The sequence below is a fragment of the Micromys minutus genome, assembly GCF_963924665.1.
Source record: "Micromys minutus genome assembly, chromosome: 1".
In the NCBI taxonomy this organism is placed as follows: domain Eukaryota; kingdom Metazoa; phylum Chordata; class Mammalia; order Rodentia; family Muridae; genus Micromys; species Micromys minutus.
The window spans coordinates 80,421,243-80,443,963 of NC_137969.1; the positions used below are offsets into that span (position 1 = coordinate 80,421,243).

The 22,721-nt window shown below is 36.2% G+C and overlaps 2 protein-coding genes across 3 annotated transcripts in view; both read left to right on the forward strand.

Annotated features, from left to right (window-relative positions):
* RABGAP1L (RAB GTPase activating protein 1 like) overlaps nt 1–22,721 on the forward strand; it is a gene marked incomplete at its 5' end in the record, with an annotated part of 560,236 nt that overhangs the window by 222,948 nt on the left and 314,567 nt on the right. The gene's annotated exons all lie outside the window — the stretch shown is intronic.
* On the forward strand, nt 8,507–9,592 carry GPR52 (G protein-coupled receptor 52; the record flags this gene model as incomplete). Its single annotated transcript, XM_080915459.1, has 1 exon — nt 8,507–9,592. One exon carries the CDS (start codon nt 8,507–8,509, stop codon nt 9,590–9,592), a length of 1,086 nt encoding a protein of 361 aa, XP_080771585.1.

Below are 22,721 nucleotides of genomic sequence, written 5' to 3' on the forward strand. Positions count from 1 at the left end.
AAAAAACTGGCAGTCTTTGAAAAGTTGGCCTTTCTTAGTAGTGTGTTTAAAATGCTTTTATTCTAATTTTAAAAATTAAGTAGCAAAATACATTTCATTAATCTGCACTAACTTTGCTGGGCAATAATAGCACAGGAAAACTTAGTTCCTCTGTGGAGTTATCACTTAATACACATTGACGGACACTTTCCCATCTCCCCATAACTGTTGCCAGTGCCTGAGAACCACAGTTGTGCTCAGTTTCTATTGTTATCATTTTTTGATTATATGTATTTTTATTAACTTTTAGTGTAGGCTTATTATAGCAGCAATTTTCATTAAAATGTCTTTGTTATGTGTATGTTGTGCTTGTAATTTCTTTTAATCTTTTGGCTTGCTGATTTTCTTAGATGACATTTATAAAAATATTGAGGTATTATTTAATTAAATTTTCTTATTATTTGTATTAACTTATAAATGTTGTTTCTGGGCCATGAATATATTATCCCTTTAGTGTGTTCCTTTTCTGAAGGAGGAATCAATTTTCATAGTATTTCATTGTGACATACCCCACAAGTATATGTCTTTATCAGGTTGAGAAGGCTCTCTCTATAGTGTCCATAAATAAATTTTGTTGATTATTTCTACTTAATTAAATATTTAATTTTTGACTCACAATAAAGCAATGATAAGAGAATGAACTTGTGCTATGTTGTTGAGTGCTCATTAATCATGATTATTATGTGTATTATGTGTATTCAGAGCATTTGCTTCCTAGCACTCAGCTCATGTTGCCTCAGCGTTGTCCTTAATAGTACATTGCAAGGTAATTGAAGCTGCATTTATTTAGTAGCAGTGGTCATTCTCAAGATAAGTAATCAGCTATTATTGTTTACTAAAACCCAGGTTTTTAAAGCATTTCAACTATTTATTGATATAGAATTGAATTTAGGTAAAGTTGTAAATTATTAATATTTCTCTAATATTCAAATATATGAAGAAATCAGCATTTTTTTATTGCAGTTTGGTCATATTTTCTGACTTCTTTCTGGATGTTTTGTTAAACAAGGGCTTGTCAGTGGTTTTGTTAATTTTATCCTTATAGAAACTGTAATTTTTGTCCTCATAGTTTGTACTAGTTTTTTTTATGTGTATTATATAAAGATTATGACTGGATTTTTTATACTCCTGTTTTGTGCCCATTGATATTAAGTGGGCACTTTAGATATAATAGTGAACAAAGCAACTATTGCCCCCCCCCCAACAAGGCTTCTACTTACTCAAAAGGACAAATGAATGAAATAAATAATTACAGACAAGATAAGTATAGAATCGGGTATGGGTCTCTGTGGGAACTCAGAGAAGCTTTCCTGGGGAAAGAAGTTATTGGAAAGATTGACACTGAATTGAGTGAGACAAAGATGGTAGTACATTGGATGGTAGTACATTGGGCAGCCATTGTCTGTACATTGAGGCAGCGGGCAGCACACTGAGTTTATGTGGGCCTGGGCTTATAGTGAGGTATGGAGAGTTTGTCCAACCAACCTAGAAGCAAATGAGATTAGACATTTAGGTGGAGACAAGGTTTATAGGACCTTTTATGAAATACAGAATAAAACAAGTATTTTAAGGGAGGAAGTGACATGATTTGGTTTTAATTTAGAAACGATACTCATTTTTCTTTTCACATAAGAGATGGAGGGGAAACCATGATCAACTGAGACCAGATTGGGAGTCTTTGCAGTCATCTAAATACAAAATGTTGCTGGCTTTCCTAATGTCATGATAGTGGAGCCTCAGAAATAGGGCAGTTGAGGAACTAAAGAGGGCACATATATTTTGGTTCCTTTTAAAATACCCTAAGAGAAGACATGTACTTTAGTTTCTCTAGAGTTTTACAATGTTAACACTGCTAATGTGGTTCTTTTTTCTTTTTCCTTTTTCTTGGATCTTCTCTGTATTTATATTTTAGATGTTATCCCCCTTCCCCCAATCCCATCCCTCTTCTGCCTCCCATTGCCTCTATGAAGGTGCTCCCTCTCTCAACCACCCTCTCCCACCTCAGTGCCTTGACATTTCCCTACACTGGGAAAATGAGCCTTCTCTGGACCAAAGGCCTCTCTCCTCTTGTTGATGCCAGAAGATATTTTTCTCTGCTGCATTTGCACCTAGGGCCATGGGTCTCTCTTTGCAAACTCACTGGTTGGTGTTTTATTCTCTGGGAGCTGTGGTGGGTTTGGTTAGTTGATAATTTTGTTCTTCCCATGGGTTTACAGACTCTTTCAGCTTCTTCAGTCCTATCTCTAGCTCCTTCATTGGGGTCTGATGGTTAGCTGCAAGCATCCTCCTCTGTATCAGTACGGCCCTGTCAAAGCCTCTGAGGAGGCATCCCTATCAGATTCCATTCCACCGGAGAACTTCTACGGTTGATAAACAACTTCAGCAAAGTGGCTGGGTATCAGATTAACTCAAACAAATCAGTAGCCTTCCTCTACTCAAAGGATAAACAGGCTGACAAAGAAATTAGAGAATTGACACCCTTCACAATAGTCATAAGAATATAAAATACCTTTGTATGAACCTAACCAAGCAAGTGAAGGATCTGTATGATAAGAATTTCAAGTCTCTGAAGAAAGAAATTGAATAAGTTCTCAGAAAGTGGAAAGATCTCCCATGTTCATGGATTAGAAGTATCAACATAGTAAAAATGGCCATCTTACTAAAAGCAATCTATAGATTCAATGTAATCCTCATCAAAATTCCAACTTAATTCTTCATAGAGGTAGAAATAGCAATTTGCAAATTCATGTGGAATAATAAAAAAAAATCCAGGATAGCAAAAACTATTCTCAACAATAAAAACAAAAACAAAAACAAAACCTTCCAGGGGAATCACCATCCCTAACCTCAAGCTGTATTACAGATTAATTGTGGTAAAAACCTCATGGTATTGTTACAGAGACAGGCAAGTAGATCAGTGGAATAGAATTGCAGACCCAGAAATGAACCCACACACCTATGGTCACTTGATCTTTGACAAAGGAGCTAAAAACATTCAATGGGAAAAGGACAGCATCTTCAACAAATGGTGCTGGTCCAACTGGCACTCAGCATGCAGAAGAATGAAAATAGACCCTTTCTCATCTCCTTGTACAAAGCTCAAGTGCAAGTGGATCAGAGATCTCCTCATATGGTTCTTCTGCATCATCATCTGTTACTTATCCTACTTGGCATTAATAGCTAATATCTTGTACTTTCTGTTACATTTCTCTTGCTGTGATAAGACACTATGACTAAGGAAACATACAGAAGAAAGGGCTTGGGGGACTTCAGTTTCAGAGGTTCAGTCCATGACCATCATAGTAGTAGTGAGCGTGGTAGCAGGTAGGCAGACATGGTAACAGATCAGTAGCTGAGAACTTATATCTTGGTCTACAAGTACAGGTCAGAGAAGGCTAACTGGGAGTGGGTTGGCTTTTGAAACATCAAAGTCTGGCCCCAGTGACACCTCTTTGCCAACAAAACCAGACTCATAATCACTCCTAAACAGTTTTACCAACTACAGACACAGTATTGAAATATGGAGCCTATGGAGAAGATTCTGATTCCAACTAGGACACTTGTTTGGGTGTTTAAATAATGAAATAATAACATATAATATATAACATATTACGGTCTAAATTAAAAATTTTATGCTTCTGGTGTTTCTTCTAATAAATTTTAGCTTGGGCTTTTAGGAAGTCGTTATAAAGTAAGACTAAGGACCTCTATGAGAGTTTTTCTGGTTAGCACCTATCAATTGAAAGGAGGGGAAGTAGTTGCTGCTGCTGATAAAAAAAGGTGGCAGTGACACTCAGAGCCTAAGATGAGAAGGGTGATTGTTTAACTCAAAAGGAAGCATGGTGTATGTGATGAGCTATGGAAGTATATGCTATTGTTCTTTGTTATTGAAGCTCCACATTGTAAATTATTTCCAGAAAAACTGATAAAGAAAGCCAAGGGCCAGAAGAGTCACTTACTATAAAGGAAACCTTGCCTTATTGGAACTCCTGATACCTTTTGTTGTTGTTGTTGTTGTTAGTGGAAGGAAGGATAGAGACTTAAATTCTGTTTCCCACTATGACCTTATGTCCTGGAAGCCCATGCAATCATGGGCTGCTTACAATGCTACTAAATTAAAATGCTCTGCAGTATTATATTTGAAAATATATGATACGAACGCAATTTAGTGCTTGAGTTCCTCCATATGAGGTAGGTTTTTATATGTGTGCATTTCCTTATAATTCTCTTAATTTTAGGAATAATTTATAACTTTTAAAATATGTGTATTTTAAAATGATTTAAAATTTGGTAACTTGAGTAGTAATAATGACTAATAGCACTTAATTTTTAAAAGCATTGTTTAGATTCACTTATTTAATTTTATGTATGTTTATGTGTGCTTTAGTGTATGCAATGTGTGCTGGGTGTATTCGGGAGTCTAGCCAGTTCAAAAGAGGGTAGTAAATATCCCAGAACTAGAGTTTGAGTTTCTGGTGGTTGTGAACTCCTATGTGGGTGTTAGGAGCTGAAGTCAGGTCCTCTGTAAGAGCCATAAGCTACCAAGGTATCTCTCCATCCCCTATCACTTGATTTTTAAAATAGTTTTCTAATAAAATTTAACATTTTTACTGTTCTTAGTATAGAATGAATGACGTGTCCATATTCATGATATTTAGCAAATATAATTTTCTTTTGAATACCTATTGTAATATTTAAGACTATTCTTATCACTTAATTTAAATGATTTTTATCTGTTTAAGTACATTGTTTCTTGGTAAAATAATACTTTGTAACTTTTGCATTACACATGTTTACTTTTCAAAACTAAACATATTGGTCTTAAGATTTACTATTCTAACTTGTCTCATAAATATTTCTGTTGAGATGTGTACTATCTTTCTGTATTTCATACTACCCATGAAGATTTTTAAAATAACACAGTCTTCCAGAAAGACAGTTTAACATGGGGGACAGAATAGTCTTTCTATACTTTATAAACTATCTTTATAAAAACCTGAAAAAATCTTTCTAACATATTTTCTGAATGGCAGCCATTAGTAGAAAGAAAAGGATATGATTTATTAATACAGTGTTAGAAATGACAATTTTAACCATCTCTAGTCTTAGTGTCTTAACTGTCATTGGAATCAAGCCATTGTTCCATTTTTAGTTCCTTCTTTGTTCATTTGTGGAGTAGTTACTGTACTTGTTGCAAAGAGATTTACTCTTTTAAAATATATTATACAGATAGTTTAGTAAAAGGGGGAAAGAGAAAGAAGGGAGAGGGAGGGAGAAACAGAGGGTTAAGGAAAAGGAGGGAGGGAGGGAGGGAGGGAGGGAGGGAGGGAGGGAGGGAGGGAAAGAGAAGTGACCTGGAGCTTCTATGGGCATGCTTGTGCTTGGGTGTACATATAAGATGTCAGCGGAAAACCTGTGGGAGTTCTGTCCTTCCCCATGCCATGGGTGGGAATCAAATGTGTGTTGTCAGAGTTGTTGGTGACAAGTACCTTTTACCTGCTAAGCCATCGCAGGTTTGAGATTTAAGAATTTTATAAAGACAAAAGTATAAAAGCCCATAGCAAAATTTTCGGCATATAGGACATGTTTTTAACAAGTATTGCCTTCCATTTGTATTTTTATTGTCCTGATTTGTTTTAATCCTACAATAATTATAAATTTTGTTTGGTATGCTTTTTGATTTTATTGAACTATGAGAAATAAGGTTAAAAATAAATGAATGATTTATGTAGTATGTAAACCTAAATCAAAATGTTTTAATGTACAGAATATATTTGAACAAATATTGTTTCTACTAACTTAAATATATGTAATTCAAGCACTGTGGAATGGATTTCTTTAGCTTTGACATGTTTAGTGTAATAAGATATACATTGACTAAGTGTTTCTGTTTATTCTGATACCCTTGTCTTCTGAGATCATATTTGACCCAGGTGTTTCTTCAGACAGGTTTTACTGTCATGGTCTAGTCCTGGTTTTCTGTGGTTCAGGTCAGTGCTCATCTCAGCACATGCATGTGGGTGTGGCAGGTACTGAAGAGACAGTTAGCTGACTTTTAATTTCTAATAAAAATATGACTGTTTTATAGGAAAAAACAGCAGTTATGTCAATTTAGTTTATGGGATGCTTGAATGATTTTTAATTATTTATGTTTTTTTTTTTAACCAAAGACTATTACACTGACTTTTTTGTGTCATAGTACCTTGTGGTAGTTTCTTACAAGGTTTAAAGGTATATATCAGTTTTGTTTCCCTAGTACTGTTCATAAGAAATAATTTCTGCAAATGCTTTAAGGGGAATGCCTTCTGAAGTTTTTAAATACCGTTTACATATTATGAGGATTGGTCAGTTTCATTGTCTTCTTTTGTCAATCTTGATCGGAGATTGCAGAGTAAGTCTATAAGCCTGCATGTGCCTGGCAACTGTTACCTAGTGACAGTTTCAGCTGCAGTAGCCATTGGCTGTGCTGTTGATTGGGGCAGGAGGACCGAGTCACCTTTCTGATGGTGAGTTCTCCATCAGCTTAGGATGATGAGGAGGAGGAGCAGACACTGGCTCAGGTGGAGGCAGCAAGACTGAGAAACTAAAGAATCTCCCAGCAGCTTCCCGATAGCTGCACCACAGTTAAATTGGACTTCTGAATCATGCAGCCCAGCCTCGCAGCTGATCAGAGTGAATGTACATGAGAAGCATCACCTTATTCCTATAACAAGAGAACTATTTTCTGATAAGTGAAACTCAGCATGTCCAAGGAAGAATATCCCGTGGCTGACATAAAAGAACTTGCCTGAAGGATGTGTGGCTGCACGAGAAAATAACTTTGAGAAGAATGCTTTCTATTAAGCTGCTACATTGTTCCTGAAGGAAATGTTTTCATTTCTAGTGCATGCTATTTCTTCAAAAGCGGTGACAACAAAGAGTGACAAGAGACTCCCTGAATTGCTTGTACTTGGAAAAAAGACTTTGGCAAATGTTAACACGGTGCCAGAATGACCTTGGAAGCATTTCGAATGGATTCTGCTTTGCCACAATCGCAGTATGTCCAAGTCCAGGATTTAAATCCATCTTGATGCTTTGAGGTATTTTAAAATAAGACTATTTTCCAAACGACCTGATGGCCTGCTTTAATTGTGCTTTTGCTTAAGATAGAGTATAGAAATAACAGACAAGGTTTCTGAACATATGGCTGCTAATAACTGCAAATATAATAAGGTAATTTTCTACTTTCAAATATTTAGTTGTAGAAATGATTGAATTTGTTAGTTATCTAATAGAAATAAGAAAGGTGTAACAATTGGAATATGAAGCCCACTAGAAAGACTTGAGGAACAGATAACAGCAGCATCTCCAGGGAAATGTACTCAGTGTGCAGAGAGATTTCCATTATGATCTAAATTTCATCTATCTTTATAAGATTTGGGCATTGTTGCAGATGTGAAGAATTACTTCAATCTATACACTTTATTATGCTTTTAAATAAGGAAATATCATATTAAATAATGAAAGATATTTTCAGTTTAGATGCTGAAGTTATTGCCAAAAATTTTATTTTGAAATAGAAGCGATATAAATTGCAGTGCTGTTAGCAGCACCAGCAACTGGGGTGGTATAAAGCTGTTTGCATAAATGTTTAAAGAATGAATACAGAATTAGGACTTCAGAAGTTTTCCCTATTTTTTAGTTTAGGTGTTGTTACACTAATTCATTGTGTAATATATTCCCCACTGGAAATTACCTTTTATCCTCATAAACATTATATAGAAATCTGGAGCCTGACTTTTACTGCCAGTGAACCTCATTGTGTCCATACAAATGAGTCTTTTGGGACTACACTTGACAGAATTGTTCTTACCTTTTAAAAAATGAAAGAGAAATGGCTCCTAAAGTTTTCCCATCAGCATCAGATGTGAACCTCTGAGGCCGAGGACACTCTGTCATAGGAGCTTTTTATTTTCTTTTTATCTAAAACTAGGAACTTAATTATTTAAATTATAAAATATTAGTGGATTTTCATTGCAGCTCATCACAGTTGAAGCATACCTCAGACAATTTAAGATTTTCATTTTTCATTCTAATTGATTTCTAAGAAACTCTCTTAAGAGAAACATTTTCCACTGATTTTTTTTTACAGATTTAATTTTTCATAGTAATAGCTAATAAATTTCTTTTCTGTGGAAGTGCCTGTCTCTGCAAGAGTTGCTTATAAGCACAGGAGGGAGCTAACCAGAGACCTCTTTTCACCTTTCTAGCTTACCCTCCTCCCTTATCCCCAAAGCTGAGCTGTGTCACTGGGGAACTAAGGCAGATGAAGAGACCTGAGCACACTGTGGGATGCTCAGATGTGATACAGCCACTGGCACTTTCTACTGAAGCAGGTTCTAAGACACTGGTGTGCAGAGTTTAACAGATGCTGGCCCCAGCACCTGCTTGTTGGAGCCAAAGCTACAAATTCCCTTAATTTCAAGCCATGAATGAATCCAGGTGGACTGAATGGAGGATCTTGAACATGAGCAGTAACATGGAGAATGTGTCTGAGCATCACTCCTGCCCTCTTGGATTTGGTCACTACAGTGTGGAGGATGTCTGCATCTTTGAGACAGTTGTCATCGTCTTACTGACATTTCTGATCATCTCTGGGAATTTAACAGTCATCTTTGTCTTTCACTGTGCTCCGCTGTTACACCATTATACTACCAGCTACTTCATACAGACGATGGCATATGCTGACCTCCTCGTTGGAGTTACCTGCTTGGTTCCCACTCTGTCCCTTCTTCATTACTCTACAGGTGTCCACGAGTCACTGACTTGCCAGGTGTTTGGATATATTATTTCAGTTCTCAAAAGTGTTTCTATGGCATGTCTTGCTTGCATCAGTGTGGATCGATATCTCGCAATAACCAAGCCTCTTTCCTACAATCAACTGGTCACTCCTTGTCGCCTGAGAATTTGCATTATTATGATTTGGATTTACTCCTGCCTAATTTTCTTGCCTTCCTTTTTTGGCTGGGGCAAACCTGGTTACCATGGGGACATTTTTGAATGGTGTGCCACATCTTGGCTTACCAGTGCCTATTTTACTTGCTTTATTGTTTGTTTACTCTATGCTCCTGCAGCCTTGGTTGTCTGCTTCACTTACTTTCACATTTTCAAAATTTGCCGGCAGCACACCAAAGAGATAAATGACCGGAGGGCCCGATTCCCTAGCCACGAGGTAGATGCCTCTAGGGAAGCAGGACACAGCCCTGATCGTCGCTACGCCATGGTTTTATTTAGAATAACTAGTGTGTTTTACATGCTGTGGCTTCCGTATATTATTTACTTTCTTCTAGAAAGTTCTCGTGTCTTGGACAATCCAACGCTGTCCTTCTTAACCACCTGGCTTGCTATAAGCAATAGTTTTTGTAACTGTGTAATATACAGCCTCTCCAACAGTGTTTTCCGCCTTGGCCTCCGAAGGCTTTCTGAAACCATGTGCACATCTTGTGTGTGTGTGAAGGATCAGGAAGCACGAGATCCCAAACCTAGGAGACGGGCAAATTCCTGCTCCATCTGAAGAGAACTACATAGTAAATCATATGTAACGTGACAGTGGTCTTGGATTGTATTCTTGATTCATTCGGAAATTTGCCCTAGAGAAATATTTATGTGAATAGTTGACCGTGCAGTGAAGAATGAGATTTGAGATCTTTTTTATTTCCTTTTGTGCAAGGCAAAAAAGAAAAAGAAAAAAGTGAAAGGATGTATGAAGAATAATAAGAGAATTACAGCCTGTGAATAAATGTTTAGTGTTTGATCTTTATCACTGATGATAGAAGAGGTACTTCAAATCCATAAGACCGGAGTAAACCCATTAGTATCTCTCTTTCTGTGTCCTCTCTGCCTGTGTGTCTGTCTTTTATTTAGTCTTATTGTGTGTTCTTACTCCTTATACGTGTGGGAGTTACTGTTTGCTAAACTTCCCTTTATGAGCAGTGCTAGTAGAGAAATGTGACCCAGTGTGGCCTTGCCATCAGTGTTGAGACATGTCAGTCTACATTAGTTATGTCGCCTGTAGAGAGGATGTACATTTGTTATTTGTCATACAACCCTGTGCCTATGTCCTTGTCATCTCCATAGCACGGATTTCTACTGCAGACAGAAAGGAGCAGTATCTTTTTCTCCTGTATAAAGGCCATTTTGTTCCCTTTCCCTTTTCTTGGCACCCACTGTTCCTTTTTCAGTTTTTCTACAATCCTGTGGGACACATTCTAGAAGTGTCTCAGCAGATGAACGAATCATCTGTATAAAGCAGTCAAGATGGCAAAAAAGCTATTTTCTTTTCAAATAAAGCAATCTAGCAGCTAGGAGATTGTATTCAATACAATGGATTTGAAAACATTTCTACCAGCTTTCTTTAAAGTTAGTTCGTGTGCCTAAAGTTAAGTCTTTTTGGATATAGTGAAGATTTTTCTCTATAAAGTCCACAATAATACTAATGTAGATGCAGATTACTCACCATGGATGAAGTATTACTCTTTGTGCTACCCAGAATGCCCATTAGAAAAGCCTGACACTGCAATGATATCCTAGGTCTGCAGCAGGTCACCGTCACGTCTATTACTCTCTTGTGTTGTGTGTATTTGCAAATTCTATATTTTTTACCAAAAATATAAGTTAAATTACATGATCTGTGCCTAATGTTTTCTTAGCACAATTATTATATCAATGTTGTTTAGGGTGTCAACATTGGAAAACATATATGGACTAACTTTAAAATGAAAATACTTTTGTCATTGTTATTCAGATATTTATATTAGATGGAGCTGCATTCTCAGTGTTGCTGGGAATGCAGCATACTTATAAAAAGCAATTTAGATATGTCAGTATTTTGTTTTATAATGGTCTGTTTTCAAATGCAAAGATAAACTTATTTTTCAGTGCACTCCCCGAGGGTAATAAGTTGGGGGTTTAGCTGCAGTAAAGTGGATGTGAGCAGAGCAGCTTATGTTCTTACCCTACATTGTTGACTGGAAGAGGTTTGAACATTTCTACCATATTGCCAAGGATTATTATTCCTAGCACTTGAGACTTTTGTGTTTTATGAAAAGTGTATAATGAAGCGTGCCTATGACTCTGACACAGAGCCAACTATGTCTGCACACTGGTGTTTTGACTTCAGAAGTCTGTTAAAGAAATGCTGTCACTTTATTAAGGTTGTTTTGAACCCCTGTATATTTTTAAATATGTAAGAAAGGTTTAAAATATTGAATAAAATAATATTCTACATATTAAATCCATATTATGTATCAGTTTACTGAAACACCAGGAATAAGAGTTACTTGGGGAATCAGAATCAAATTGTTCTGTACTTGATAAATGAGGGTTGTGTAGAGTCTTGTTTCCTGCTTGCCAAAGATATCGTAGATGAATTGAGATGTATTTTAAACAGTATTTCTATTTCTTTAAATATGATAAATAAATTCTTCAGTATTATTCGTATTATTTAGGAACCCATTTTTTTGTTTTGTATAATTTAACCTAAAATAAAGGGGCTGGAAAGGTGTCTTGGTGATTGAGAACACTTAGCACTCTTACAGAGACTTGGGTTCCATTTTCAGCTCCCCATGAAACAGTTACATCTCTAACTACAGCTCTGGAAAATCTGGTATTGTCTTCAGGCCTCTGCAGGCACCTACACTGATTGTCACACACTTCCATACAGACATACACATACATATATAATAAAAATAAATGTTCATGGGAGCTCTTCTCTTTCCTTAGTTTTCCTCATAATTTTCAGTGGTTTTCTGCCAGATTTAACGTAGCCCTTGTGCACATTACAGTTATTATTTCCAATCTAGAACTGAAGAAAAGTGATTCACTGGGGGTCACTCAGTCAATTACAGAGTCTTCTGCACACTTCTCTGGTGGCTTTGCCTGTGTCTGATGCTAGTGTCCCCACAGTTGTCTGTACCTGGCCATAGCTGATTAGCAGTCTGCACTTTAGTTCAGACAAACCACCCCGGGCCTGTGCATCTCTGTGCTTTTTTTCTTTGATTTTTTTCTGGGCATCATTTATGTTTTCTGTTTTTGCCTCAGTTTTTCCCCCACAGAGTATCATTTTCTTTGCTTTTATTAAAACCTCAGCCTGTTAAGCCCAACCTTACCAGCATATTTTTTTAATCAAACTGAAACTTTGCTATTTCCTTGATTTTTTTTGATCATTTATGGTAAATTTTCCTTGAATAGCCTTTTCATAGTTCTTTGAACTTTTTCCTTCTTAAAAAAAAAAAGAAACTCTTTGAAGGTTAAGAGTGAAAAATAAAGACTTTTTAACCTTTAATAAAGAAGATACAATCTTGTAGCAGACATCTTGTCCTTTGGCTCCCTCTTCAGAGGTGTCTCAGGAGTCTCCATGTATGGACTGTGTTGTAAATGGATTGGTTGGAAGCACCCCACAGGCTGTTGTTTTGTGTTTTGACTAGTTGTGGCTCTCTATAAGGTCTGTCTGCAGCAAAAAGAAACTTTCTGATTAGGTGTGAGTGCTACAATTTTATCTGGATATAAGGGTCTGGGATGGTTTGGGGTGGATAGGGAGTAGAAATATGGTTAAGATATGTTGTAGAAAATCCTCAGTTGCAAAAACATTTCAAAAGAAAAAAAGCTTTATCATAGTGTGAAAGACATTGAGTGAAGAACATTCTGGACTCTGTGCAACTTACTTCCTTTTGGTATATTTTAATATGTGTTTACAGAATAAGGTGATACTTGGAGACTGTTCTTTTAATCTTTAAGAATGGGCAGCATGTTTCCTATTATGGTATTGTATTCTGTAGTACTTGCTGGTTTGGGTTGTTAGTGAGAGTCAGAAATTAGGCTGTATTCTATTATCCACGGATGTGTGGTTCAGTAGCTATAAAGTAATGAAGGGGTTCAGACCCCAGTAATGTATCTCTTAGTATGCAGCCCTAGGGTCTTGTATAGACACTGAATGTTTTAAGACCTCAGTTTTCTCATTACAAAATCAGTTACTGATTCCTTCAGTTACAAAATGTGAGTACCAAATGAACCCTCTAGACTGTTCTCAGGACGGCGTCTTCATACAGTATAGACCATTTAAGCTGTTGTTTGACCAACTTTCTGCTACCATAGTTATTAACAGAAAACTCTAGAATAATTCTAGCTGAAAAAGAGTTAATTCATTCCGAGTTAGGCTCTTGTCAGATAGTGTCTTTCCCTGCTCACAGGTCTTTTAAACCCAGATTTTGGGTTGGACTTTGATGTTTTTAACTACATAAAGGTCCACACCTGAAAACATATTTCCCAGGAATCGTTATTTGTGATTAAAGAAAACCCACAAGCTGTTGTTAAGACAGTCAAATATGAGTCAGGGATTGCCTAATTTTTGTGTATTAAATAATGTTTAAAACATTGTTTTTTTCAGCAAGGTTATAATAGTAAATAGGGATTGTCTTATTTTTTTTACAATATGAATTCTGTCATTTATTAAAATGGAGTTTGAACTATTCTGTCACATATATTTTCAGTTATTAGTTAGCTGATTTATTCTGCAGATATCATAAATTATGTTTTAAAATAAATGAGATTGTTAGCTTAAAGAATTTTTCTCAGATTCGTCCCATTCTCTGATCATTAGGTCTGAGAAAGATGCACCTTTGTCATAAACCAGATAAAATGAACAAGCTGTGAGGAATCTGACAGTGTGACCTTCTGAGCACAGAATCACCTATATTCAAGTAACACTGTCACTGGGCAGAGTGCTTACATTGCTGGACCAATGCTTTATAGCTCTGTTTATTTTCCTGTGAGTGCTTTTCTATTCCGGATAAAGGTATTTCAGAGCTAGGGATGTAGTTCAAATGGTGGAATGCTTGCCTAGCATGCACAGAGTTCTGAATTCAAGTCCATAAGAGAGCATAAACCTGAGTGGGTAGTATAAATACTTACAAACTTTAGTGTCAGGGGATCCATTGCCATCTTCTGGGCTCTGTGGGCATTTTGTGCTTGTAATGCACTGAAATATGTGCTGGCCGAATAGTCATACACATTACATTAAAAAATTCGAAAAGCAATGACTTTATTTTATGATTAAGAAAAATCTGTGGGCTGGAGACATTTCTCAGTGGTTAAGAGCACTGACGGCTCTTCCAGAGGTCCTGAGTTCAAATCCCAGCAACCACATGGTGGCTCACAACCATCTGTAATGAGATCTGATGCCCTCTTCTGTGTCTAAAGACAGTGACAGTGTACTTACATATAATAAATAAATAAATTTCTTTTAAAAAAAGGAAAAATCTCTTAACTACTGAGGAAAAAAATAATTGTAATGGAAAAGAGATTCCTTTTCAGTATTTTCCAAAATGTGTATTTTATCCAGTGCTAATTTTGTTTCATAATTTTGTTTCATAATGAACAACCTTATTTTAAATAGTAGAAATGGTTATAAATATTAAGGTATTAGGGTGTCTTGTTCTTTGCTAGTTTTCATGTGTTTCTTTTGTATAATGAGGAATTAGTTTATGACCAAAGAAAGAAAATTTATGTTTCACTAAGAAGAACACTAAGTATTTAAAATATGTATTTTAGAGGCCAGCCAGATGGCTCAATGGGTAAATGTGTTGTCACCAGGCCTAATAACCTGAGTTACATTCCCTAGACCAACATAGTGGGAGGAGAGAATGGCCTCCTAATCACTGCTCTCTGAACACACGCAGGCATGCATGTACTACATGTGATTACAATTGTTTTGATATTTTAAAACTATTTTTGTTAATGTTACAAGTAATAAATAATGTCTTAATATCTTCTTATGAAAATACTTTATATAACTTTAAGATTTCTGAAATGTTTCTGGTGGTTTTTTCTTCCCTTCCTCTTCCTTCTCGCCCTCCTTTCTTTCTTAGCAAACTTGCAATACTAGATATTATTGCTGTATTTTTGTGCTAACCTAAGCAGTTTGGGTTATCACTGAATCTAAAATGATATAAATTTCATGATTTTTAGTGAACTATATTCAATTTACGTTTCTGCATTTTTTCTTATCTTCAACAACAAACACAATCCTGCACTAGGGGAAAAGTATCTCTTGGCTACATTAACTGTGCTTGCTAGATAATAGAATTCTACTTTCACCATTTCTAAAAACCATGTTCATATTTTAATACCAGTGAATTTGTATATCTTATTCCTACCAGTCAAGGTAAGGAAAGTCACAATAGAAGATTTTCTTACACTTTAGCCCAGACTGATCTGGAACTTACTGTGTTTGAATGGCTTTAGACTCTCGGTGACCCTATGTCTATGCTTTTGAGTTTGTGGAATCATAGGCACAAGCCATCATTCCTGTATTTTAGGAGTTAGAAAATAAGTATACACTAAGAATTTTGTTATTCTGAGAAGCCTCTTTCATTTTTCTGAACCATAGAATGTATTTTATTAAGTATCTATGCTTCCAGAAATAAGACATTCATATCAACATTTTAGGCCATGAGCTTTATTGAATAGAGATTTTATTGGCCAGATAAATAATTTTAGTGTTTAGATTATCTCACAGGGGAATAGATTTTTAAAACTGTTGAAGAAATGATGGCTGGGAGGAGTAAAGCTACCTCTACATGTCGGATTTCCATCCATTCAAGGCATACATGGTGTGTGACCACACTGGTGGAGTGTGAGTGTGCTGACTTGTGAACACTCTACTGGCAGACTGGACTGCATCATTACTCTGCAATTACCAGTTAATTTTGAGCCTTCGTTTCATTGTCTCTTAAGTAAGGACAACAAACCTACTTCTTACAAAGCTGATAAACTGAAGTTTCTATGCTTGATGGGGAAGCTATACCTATAACATTTCAACAAGATGGTCATGTAAATAAGACCAGTATTTGGCAGCACTAGCTTGCATACCAACGATTATGGAAAATTTTGCAAGGCATCTGAATAATAACCTATTGATTGTTCTTTTCTGATTCTAGGAGCTTATGCCTAGGCTCACTGTAAATGGAACATGATGCTTTTCACCTTTATATTGTTTATCTGCACACACTTTGTGTGTGTGTGTGTAAATTTATATTAGGGTAAATCTTTTGCTTATGAAACTTGCTATTTTAAATATGAAACAAAAAACGAGGCCATCATAGCCTTAAACAACTTCTTTTGCAGTACTTCATTAAGTAATAAAACAGGAAACTAAAAAATAGAGAATCAAACAATATTATCAAACTTGTGTGCAGTTCTAAAATGTATGATTTAATAAAATTTATAATGCTTTTTTTCTATTTTTTTCTCTCATACAATACATCCCACTGGCAGCATCCTCATTCTTCACTCCTTTCAAACCCTCCCTCTGCCGTATGTGCGTACACACACACACACACACACACACACACACACACACACACACACACACACCTATTCTCTCTCCCAAAAGCACTGTTCCTCCATTTCTCCTCAGAAAAAAGCAGGCCTCCGAGAACATGGCAAAACAAGATGCAATAAGACTAGGCACAGACCCTCACATCAGAGCTGGATAAGGCAACTCAGATAGAGGAAAGGGACCCCATGATCAGGCAAAGAGTTGGAGACAGTACCACTACAACTATTAGGAGCCCAATAAAACTTCAAGCTAAACAATCACAGCATGTATGCAGAGGACTTCGCCCAGACCCAGCCTCTGTGATTGCTCCTCAGTTCCTGCTTAGTTGATTCTGTGAGTGGAGTTCTGGTGTCCTCCAGCTCTCTGGCTCCTACAATCCTTCTCTTTCTCTTCTTGAGATTCCCCAAGTTCTTCCTAATGCTTGGCTGTGGGTTTCTGCATTTGCTCCCATCAGCTGCTAGAGGAAGACTCTCTGATGACGAATGGGCTAGGTACCTATCTATTATCATTAGGAATTCTTTCATTGACTGTGTGTGGGGGGGGGATCTCTGAGCCAGAGGCTGAATGGCTTAGAACTCGTAATTCTGCACAGATGCATAACATTAAAAGGTTCTTGGCAGATTGTAAGTTAAAAAAATAAGTTTTCTCCTATTTGTAAATAAGATTTCTGTAGAATCATCAATTAGATAAATTCTGATGTTATTGATTAATGAGTCGGAAGGTAAAGCAATTTCAAATGGGCAATAATTAATTTTTACTCCAAATTATTCAGTTTAAAAATCTTGTTAACACTGCTATTTGACACATTCGGTCTGTCTGTCTGTCAGTCTCTGTTTGGTAAGTAATATAGTTCTAAGCTAACCCATCAGAGATTTTTTTGTTGTTGTTGTTTTCTTTGTTTAGTAAATTCATGACAAAAATGAATAAATGATGTGGGTAATTACTTTGAGAGCACATTAAACTTGGAGCATTACAAAGTGAGCAAACATCTCTATAATTTTTATATACCGTGTTTTCAAGTCACTTGGGTAGTAGATTTATTATTTGAACCATGTTAGTCTCAGTTAATATATTAATGCCTGTGCTGTTTTATTTTAATAGAAATATCAACTTCACAAGCCTTTTAGAAGAGGGAACCTCACTTGAGAGAATGTTTCCCCACACTCTTCTGTGAGGAAGCCTTTAGCATGTTTTCTGGATTAATGACAGATGGAGAACCCAGTTTACTGTGCGTGGTGCCACTCCTGTATTGGTGGTCCTGGACACCATAAGAAAGCAGGCTGAGCAAGTCATGAGGAGCAGTAAACAGCACTCCTCCTTGGCCTCTGCATCAGTTTCTTCCCTGACTCTCCAAGATGATGGACTAAAAGCTCTAAATTGAAACAAACCCTTCCCAAGTTGCAATTTATCACAACAATAGAAAAGTAAGACAGTGCTTTGTCATTTGTCTTAAATTTTTTTATTATTTTATTTCCATTTCAGATGTTACCCCCTCCAGTCCCCCCTCCCAGAGTTCTTTTTCACATTCCCCCTCCTTCACCTCTGACAGGACTCTCCACCCTTCCCCTCCCCCAGTCACATCCAAACCCCTTGGGCATCAAGTCTACAGGGTTAGGAACTACTTCTCCCATTGAGGTCAGACAGGCAAATGTGGGGGCATCTTCATAGAAGCAGGGGCAAGGGGATGGGGGATATCAGTGCAGGCGAAAGGGATAGCATTTGATTTAAATACAGAGAATATCCGATTAAAAAAAAAAGAAAAAAGATTAGAAAGCTGGTCATGGTGATGCATGCCTGTAGTCCTAGCCATTAAGGTAAACTGGTGAGAGGAAGCTAAGAAAAGAGACTTCCTACAGTCCATGATTTTGCTGTCATCATGGGTAATATAGCAATAAGTCATCTCAAAAGGAAGTTTTGTTTATAACAGTATTAAAATGTAAGTAAAAGAGAGCAAATGGTCATTTCTGTTTTTTATATTTCTTCTTTTTATTTAATTTTTTTTTCTAGATTTTATTCCCCTTATGGTCCACCTTCCCATTCTTCCTCTCTTCCCCCACCCCATCTCCACGAGGATGTCCCCACCCCCTACTCCTCACCCTACCAGACCTCCCCACTCCCTGGAACCTTCAGTCTCTTGAGGGTTAGATACATCTTCTCTGACTATATGCATTGGGGGCCTAATCTCAGCTGGTTTATGCTGCTTGGTTGGTGGTTCAGTGTCTAAGGGATCTCCTTAGGAGTCCAGGTTAATTGAGACTGCTGGGTCATTTCTATTTTTTAAAAAAGATTTATTCTTCTATTTTATGTGCATCAGTGTTTGCCAGCATGTATGTATATGCACTCTGAATGCACACTGCTCAGATGTTGTCTTAATACCCTGAAACTGGATCTGATGCCACCATATAGGTTTCAGGGACGCACCCTTAGTCTTCTGCATGAGCAACAAGTGTTCTTACCCCTAAGCCAGTTCCTCAGCTTCCTCCTCATTAGTTTCTGTTTAAAAAAAATGAATTCAGAGAATTCTCCATCCCTACCTTTTCGATAGCAAGCTAAGTGTAATGTTTTAAGAGAAAATCAGAGATTGCTTGTAGAGATGAATTGAGTAAAATTATATTATTCTTGTATATATCCACTAGCTTGCCTGCTTATAAGGAGCCCAGTCTATCCTGTTGCTATCCCTGGGAATTGATCCTTAGCTTCAAATTCCCATTTTGTCCGCCTAATTTACATCCCCACCCCGTTTTCATTTTTGTTTTTGATTTTTATAGAAATGTTGCTTCAAAAGGAAAATCTGGGGTATTTTTAAATGGAATGATAGAGAATAAATTATATATTGTTTCCTCACCTGATATAATTAGGTGTGAAAATAGCCACTGATTATGGGTTTCTTTGTTCTACTCCTTTGAATTTGGAGTTTTGAAATGTGGGCTTTTTCAGATGTGGTTATTTATATCTTAGACATTTCTTCATCTTATAGCATATTCTTCATGAAAATCTTTATAAATAAAACTTTAACCATATGTAGTATTTTTGTAATTTTAAAAGAGGAATACTAAGTCAGATTGTGATTGTTTTCCATTTTGCTAATTTTTTTTCCAAAAGGACTGAATTTTTTTTTATCTTCAGACCAAAAATGCATGAATCTCTGAGGGTCTGCAGAAGCCCTGCCACCTGCCGCTTCTCAGACCCACTCAATCAAGGCTCCTGAGGTTTCAGTGTTTATCTCCCCAGCTCCTAAAATAAATTTCTTTGTATATATTCCTTTTCCAACTTAAAAAACATATCATACTACCAATATTTTGTTTTTCAAAATTTGTTGACCTGAGATCATCTTCCTACTTTAGTTCGTTTTCTGTTTATTCAGTGATGCTACTTGGTGATTAAAGCTGAGCTTTCTTTTGAAACATCAAAGTTGGTGAATGCTGTTCTTCTATGTTAATTCAGTCTTCAGTGTGACTAGTTCATTGTATCTGGTGTGTACTACACTTTGAGAAATGTTTAGTATTTTTCCTTTGGCATCTTGCCTCTGTAGTAGCAGTGATGGTAGCTTCAAAGATGGGGTGGGGTCACCTAAGCAAAAGCAGGCAAACAGAAACAGAGGAAGCTTTGAGACCTATGCAGAAACATGGAGAAGGCAGTTGTTGAGGATTGTGGACTCCAGGCGGTATGACACTTAGGCTTTCCTAACATGCAGACCTGTGACCCTTAGAATGCTTTGTCTAAAGTGACTGCCTTATTATTAAAGTGACTATTATTTAGAGCTTTGTACAAGGCTCTGTGAGCCTTGTAGAAGGCAATCTGTGTATTGTAAGTAGTTTATTTGTTGAGTTAAAGTGAATTTGCTTGGAGGTGTTAATCATGACTTGAGTCTCTCCCTCCACCTCATGAGAGTGTGGTTTGACTTCACTATCCTTTTCTCCTCTGCTTTCCGGTCACACTGTATAAATAGAAAAGCTTTTGCAAAGTCTATTTTAGGGGACTTGAACGATTACTTAATATAGCTGTCCATCTTAACTGAATTGTTCCTTCCAGAGTTCACAGTCAGTGTACTTGTAAACTACTCTTAAATATGCATCTTAAAAGAGGTGAATAACCATTAGGCTGACTGTAGCTTTTAGGTAATTTTTCTTATATTCTACTGAAATGAACATCTGAATTCTGACTATGATCATGTGAGACATTTTCATTTCTACTTTACCCATGGAACGTTAGTAGAATCATTGTTTTGTCAAGTATTTGCAAAGCTTGAGCTATTCTTACAGCATCTGATTTAGAAGTTCCTCACTAACTTTTTCTTTAAATAAACTTTTATTATATTCTTCTTTAAATGGGCTTAGTACTAGATTTAATGTTTTTGCATGTGACATGCTCAATAATAGATGAATATGAATCTATTATTTTTTTGTTTATATATTTGACTATTGTTTATTCAGCCAAGAAATTAAATCAGATACATTTAAAGTTATAATTATATACAAATATATATATATATCATTTTAATATAATAAATATACTTTAAACAGCTGCTTAATTTCATCTTTGTATATGTATGACCTTTTTGTTTTTTAAAATTTGTAGTTTTACTTTGGACGATGGTGGAAGAAAATCCATAAGTTTGAGACCAGCCTAGATGACATAGCGAATCTCTGTGTCTAATAAGCAGAAGCAAATCAGAAAATAAGAATATTTAAAAAGTCGGTTTTACATTATTCTGTAGTCTGGCTCATAATATTCCAAGGTCCATTTAGCCAAGGCCTATTTTCTAACATTATAAGTATTGCAAAGTGGTGTGAATTTTGAGGAATTAGGTCTAGTAGAAGTTCTTAGGTGTATGGGAACATTCACCTAAGGGATTGCATGACCTCATCCCCTTTCCCTTATTTCCTGAACACTATGAGGTGAGCAGCTTCCTTCAACCCCAAGTGCTGCCTGCGAGGTCTTGACTTGTCACAGGCCTCAAACAATAAGGTTGATAGATAATACACCAAACTCCAGCTCTCTTTTTCCCCTTCTCCTGCTGTTGTCATATAACACTGACTAACATCTCTTATTTTATTTCTTTTGAACTTTACCTCAACTGTCTTAGCCTTTATCAAACTGCTTTGCTTTTCTAGTGTGCTAATATTTTTATTTGAAAATGTGATAAATATATCTTTAATGTATGGACGTAGATCAATTGAAAAATTAATTCCAAACCCTGTCAGGAATTCCCTAGATTTTCTTGTGCTTAAAGATATGTTGGAATGCTTCATAATTAATATTCAACATATAATTGCACTCATGGCTGAGATTTATTACAGCCAAAGGACATAAAAGAGTCCTCTGAGCAAAGTTTTGCAGGGCCATTTCACTCTTCCAGAAGTGATTTGTAATAGCACGGGTAGCGTTACATACCGGTGAACTCATTAGACTCAGCACCCAAAGTCTTCTTCACTTGGAGCTGGTCACATAGGACTCCTTTTCTTTATATCTCCAAAATTTTAGATTCCAGAAAGTAAAGCAGACATTTAACCTTAACAATACTCTCTCTCTCTCTCTCTCTCTCTCTCTCTCTCTCTCTCTCTCTCTCTCTCTCTCTCTCTCTCTGTCTCGTTAAGGCATAGTTCACCATTTCTTTTAGGGGAAGTTTTGTTTAGGCAATCTTTGTTGGGCAAGTTTACAAAGCCAGCTGGGGGCTAGCATTGCAAGTGAGCTGTCCTAAGGACGGGTAGATGCTAAGGGAATGTACTCACTTTCCTCAGTACCTTGTGTTTTATTGACAGTTACTAGAATACATGTATTATGTAAGCATTTTGAGATATTGATGGAATACAATTCCTAATGGTATATAGCAACAGGAGTCATTTAGTATGCTTTATGTTTATAAAAATTAAATGAATGAAGGTCGTTCTCAAGATATATCTGTTATTATTGTAACAGTAAACTTTTAATTTGTAATATACCTTAATCTTGCCTTCTGTTGCTGTTTTCTTCTAACAGTAGTTTCAATTATTGATATTTTCTTCCTCGTTATGACTAATCGCAAAAACATTTTAAAATAGCCAACCTGCAAAGATGTTATACAACTTACAAAAAACCTAGTTTTCTTCTAATGTTTGATTGTTATTTTAGCTTTATGATTTCTTTTAATGTTAACAGGTCATTTTACTTGGAAAAATACCATTTAAAAATTGAAATCAGCTAAATCTTCATAATTTGACTTTCTAGAATATATTTTAATTAATCTATAGAAAGGTACTGCTATTTTATAAGATTTTATTTAATGTAATTCAAAAGGTATTTTGGATTTGCTAGAAAACAGTATGTT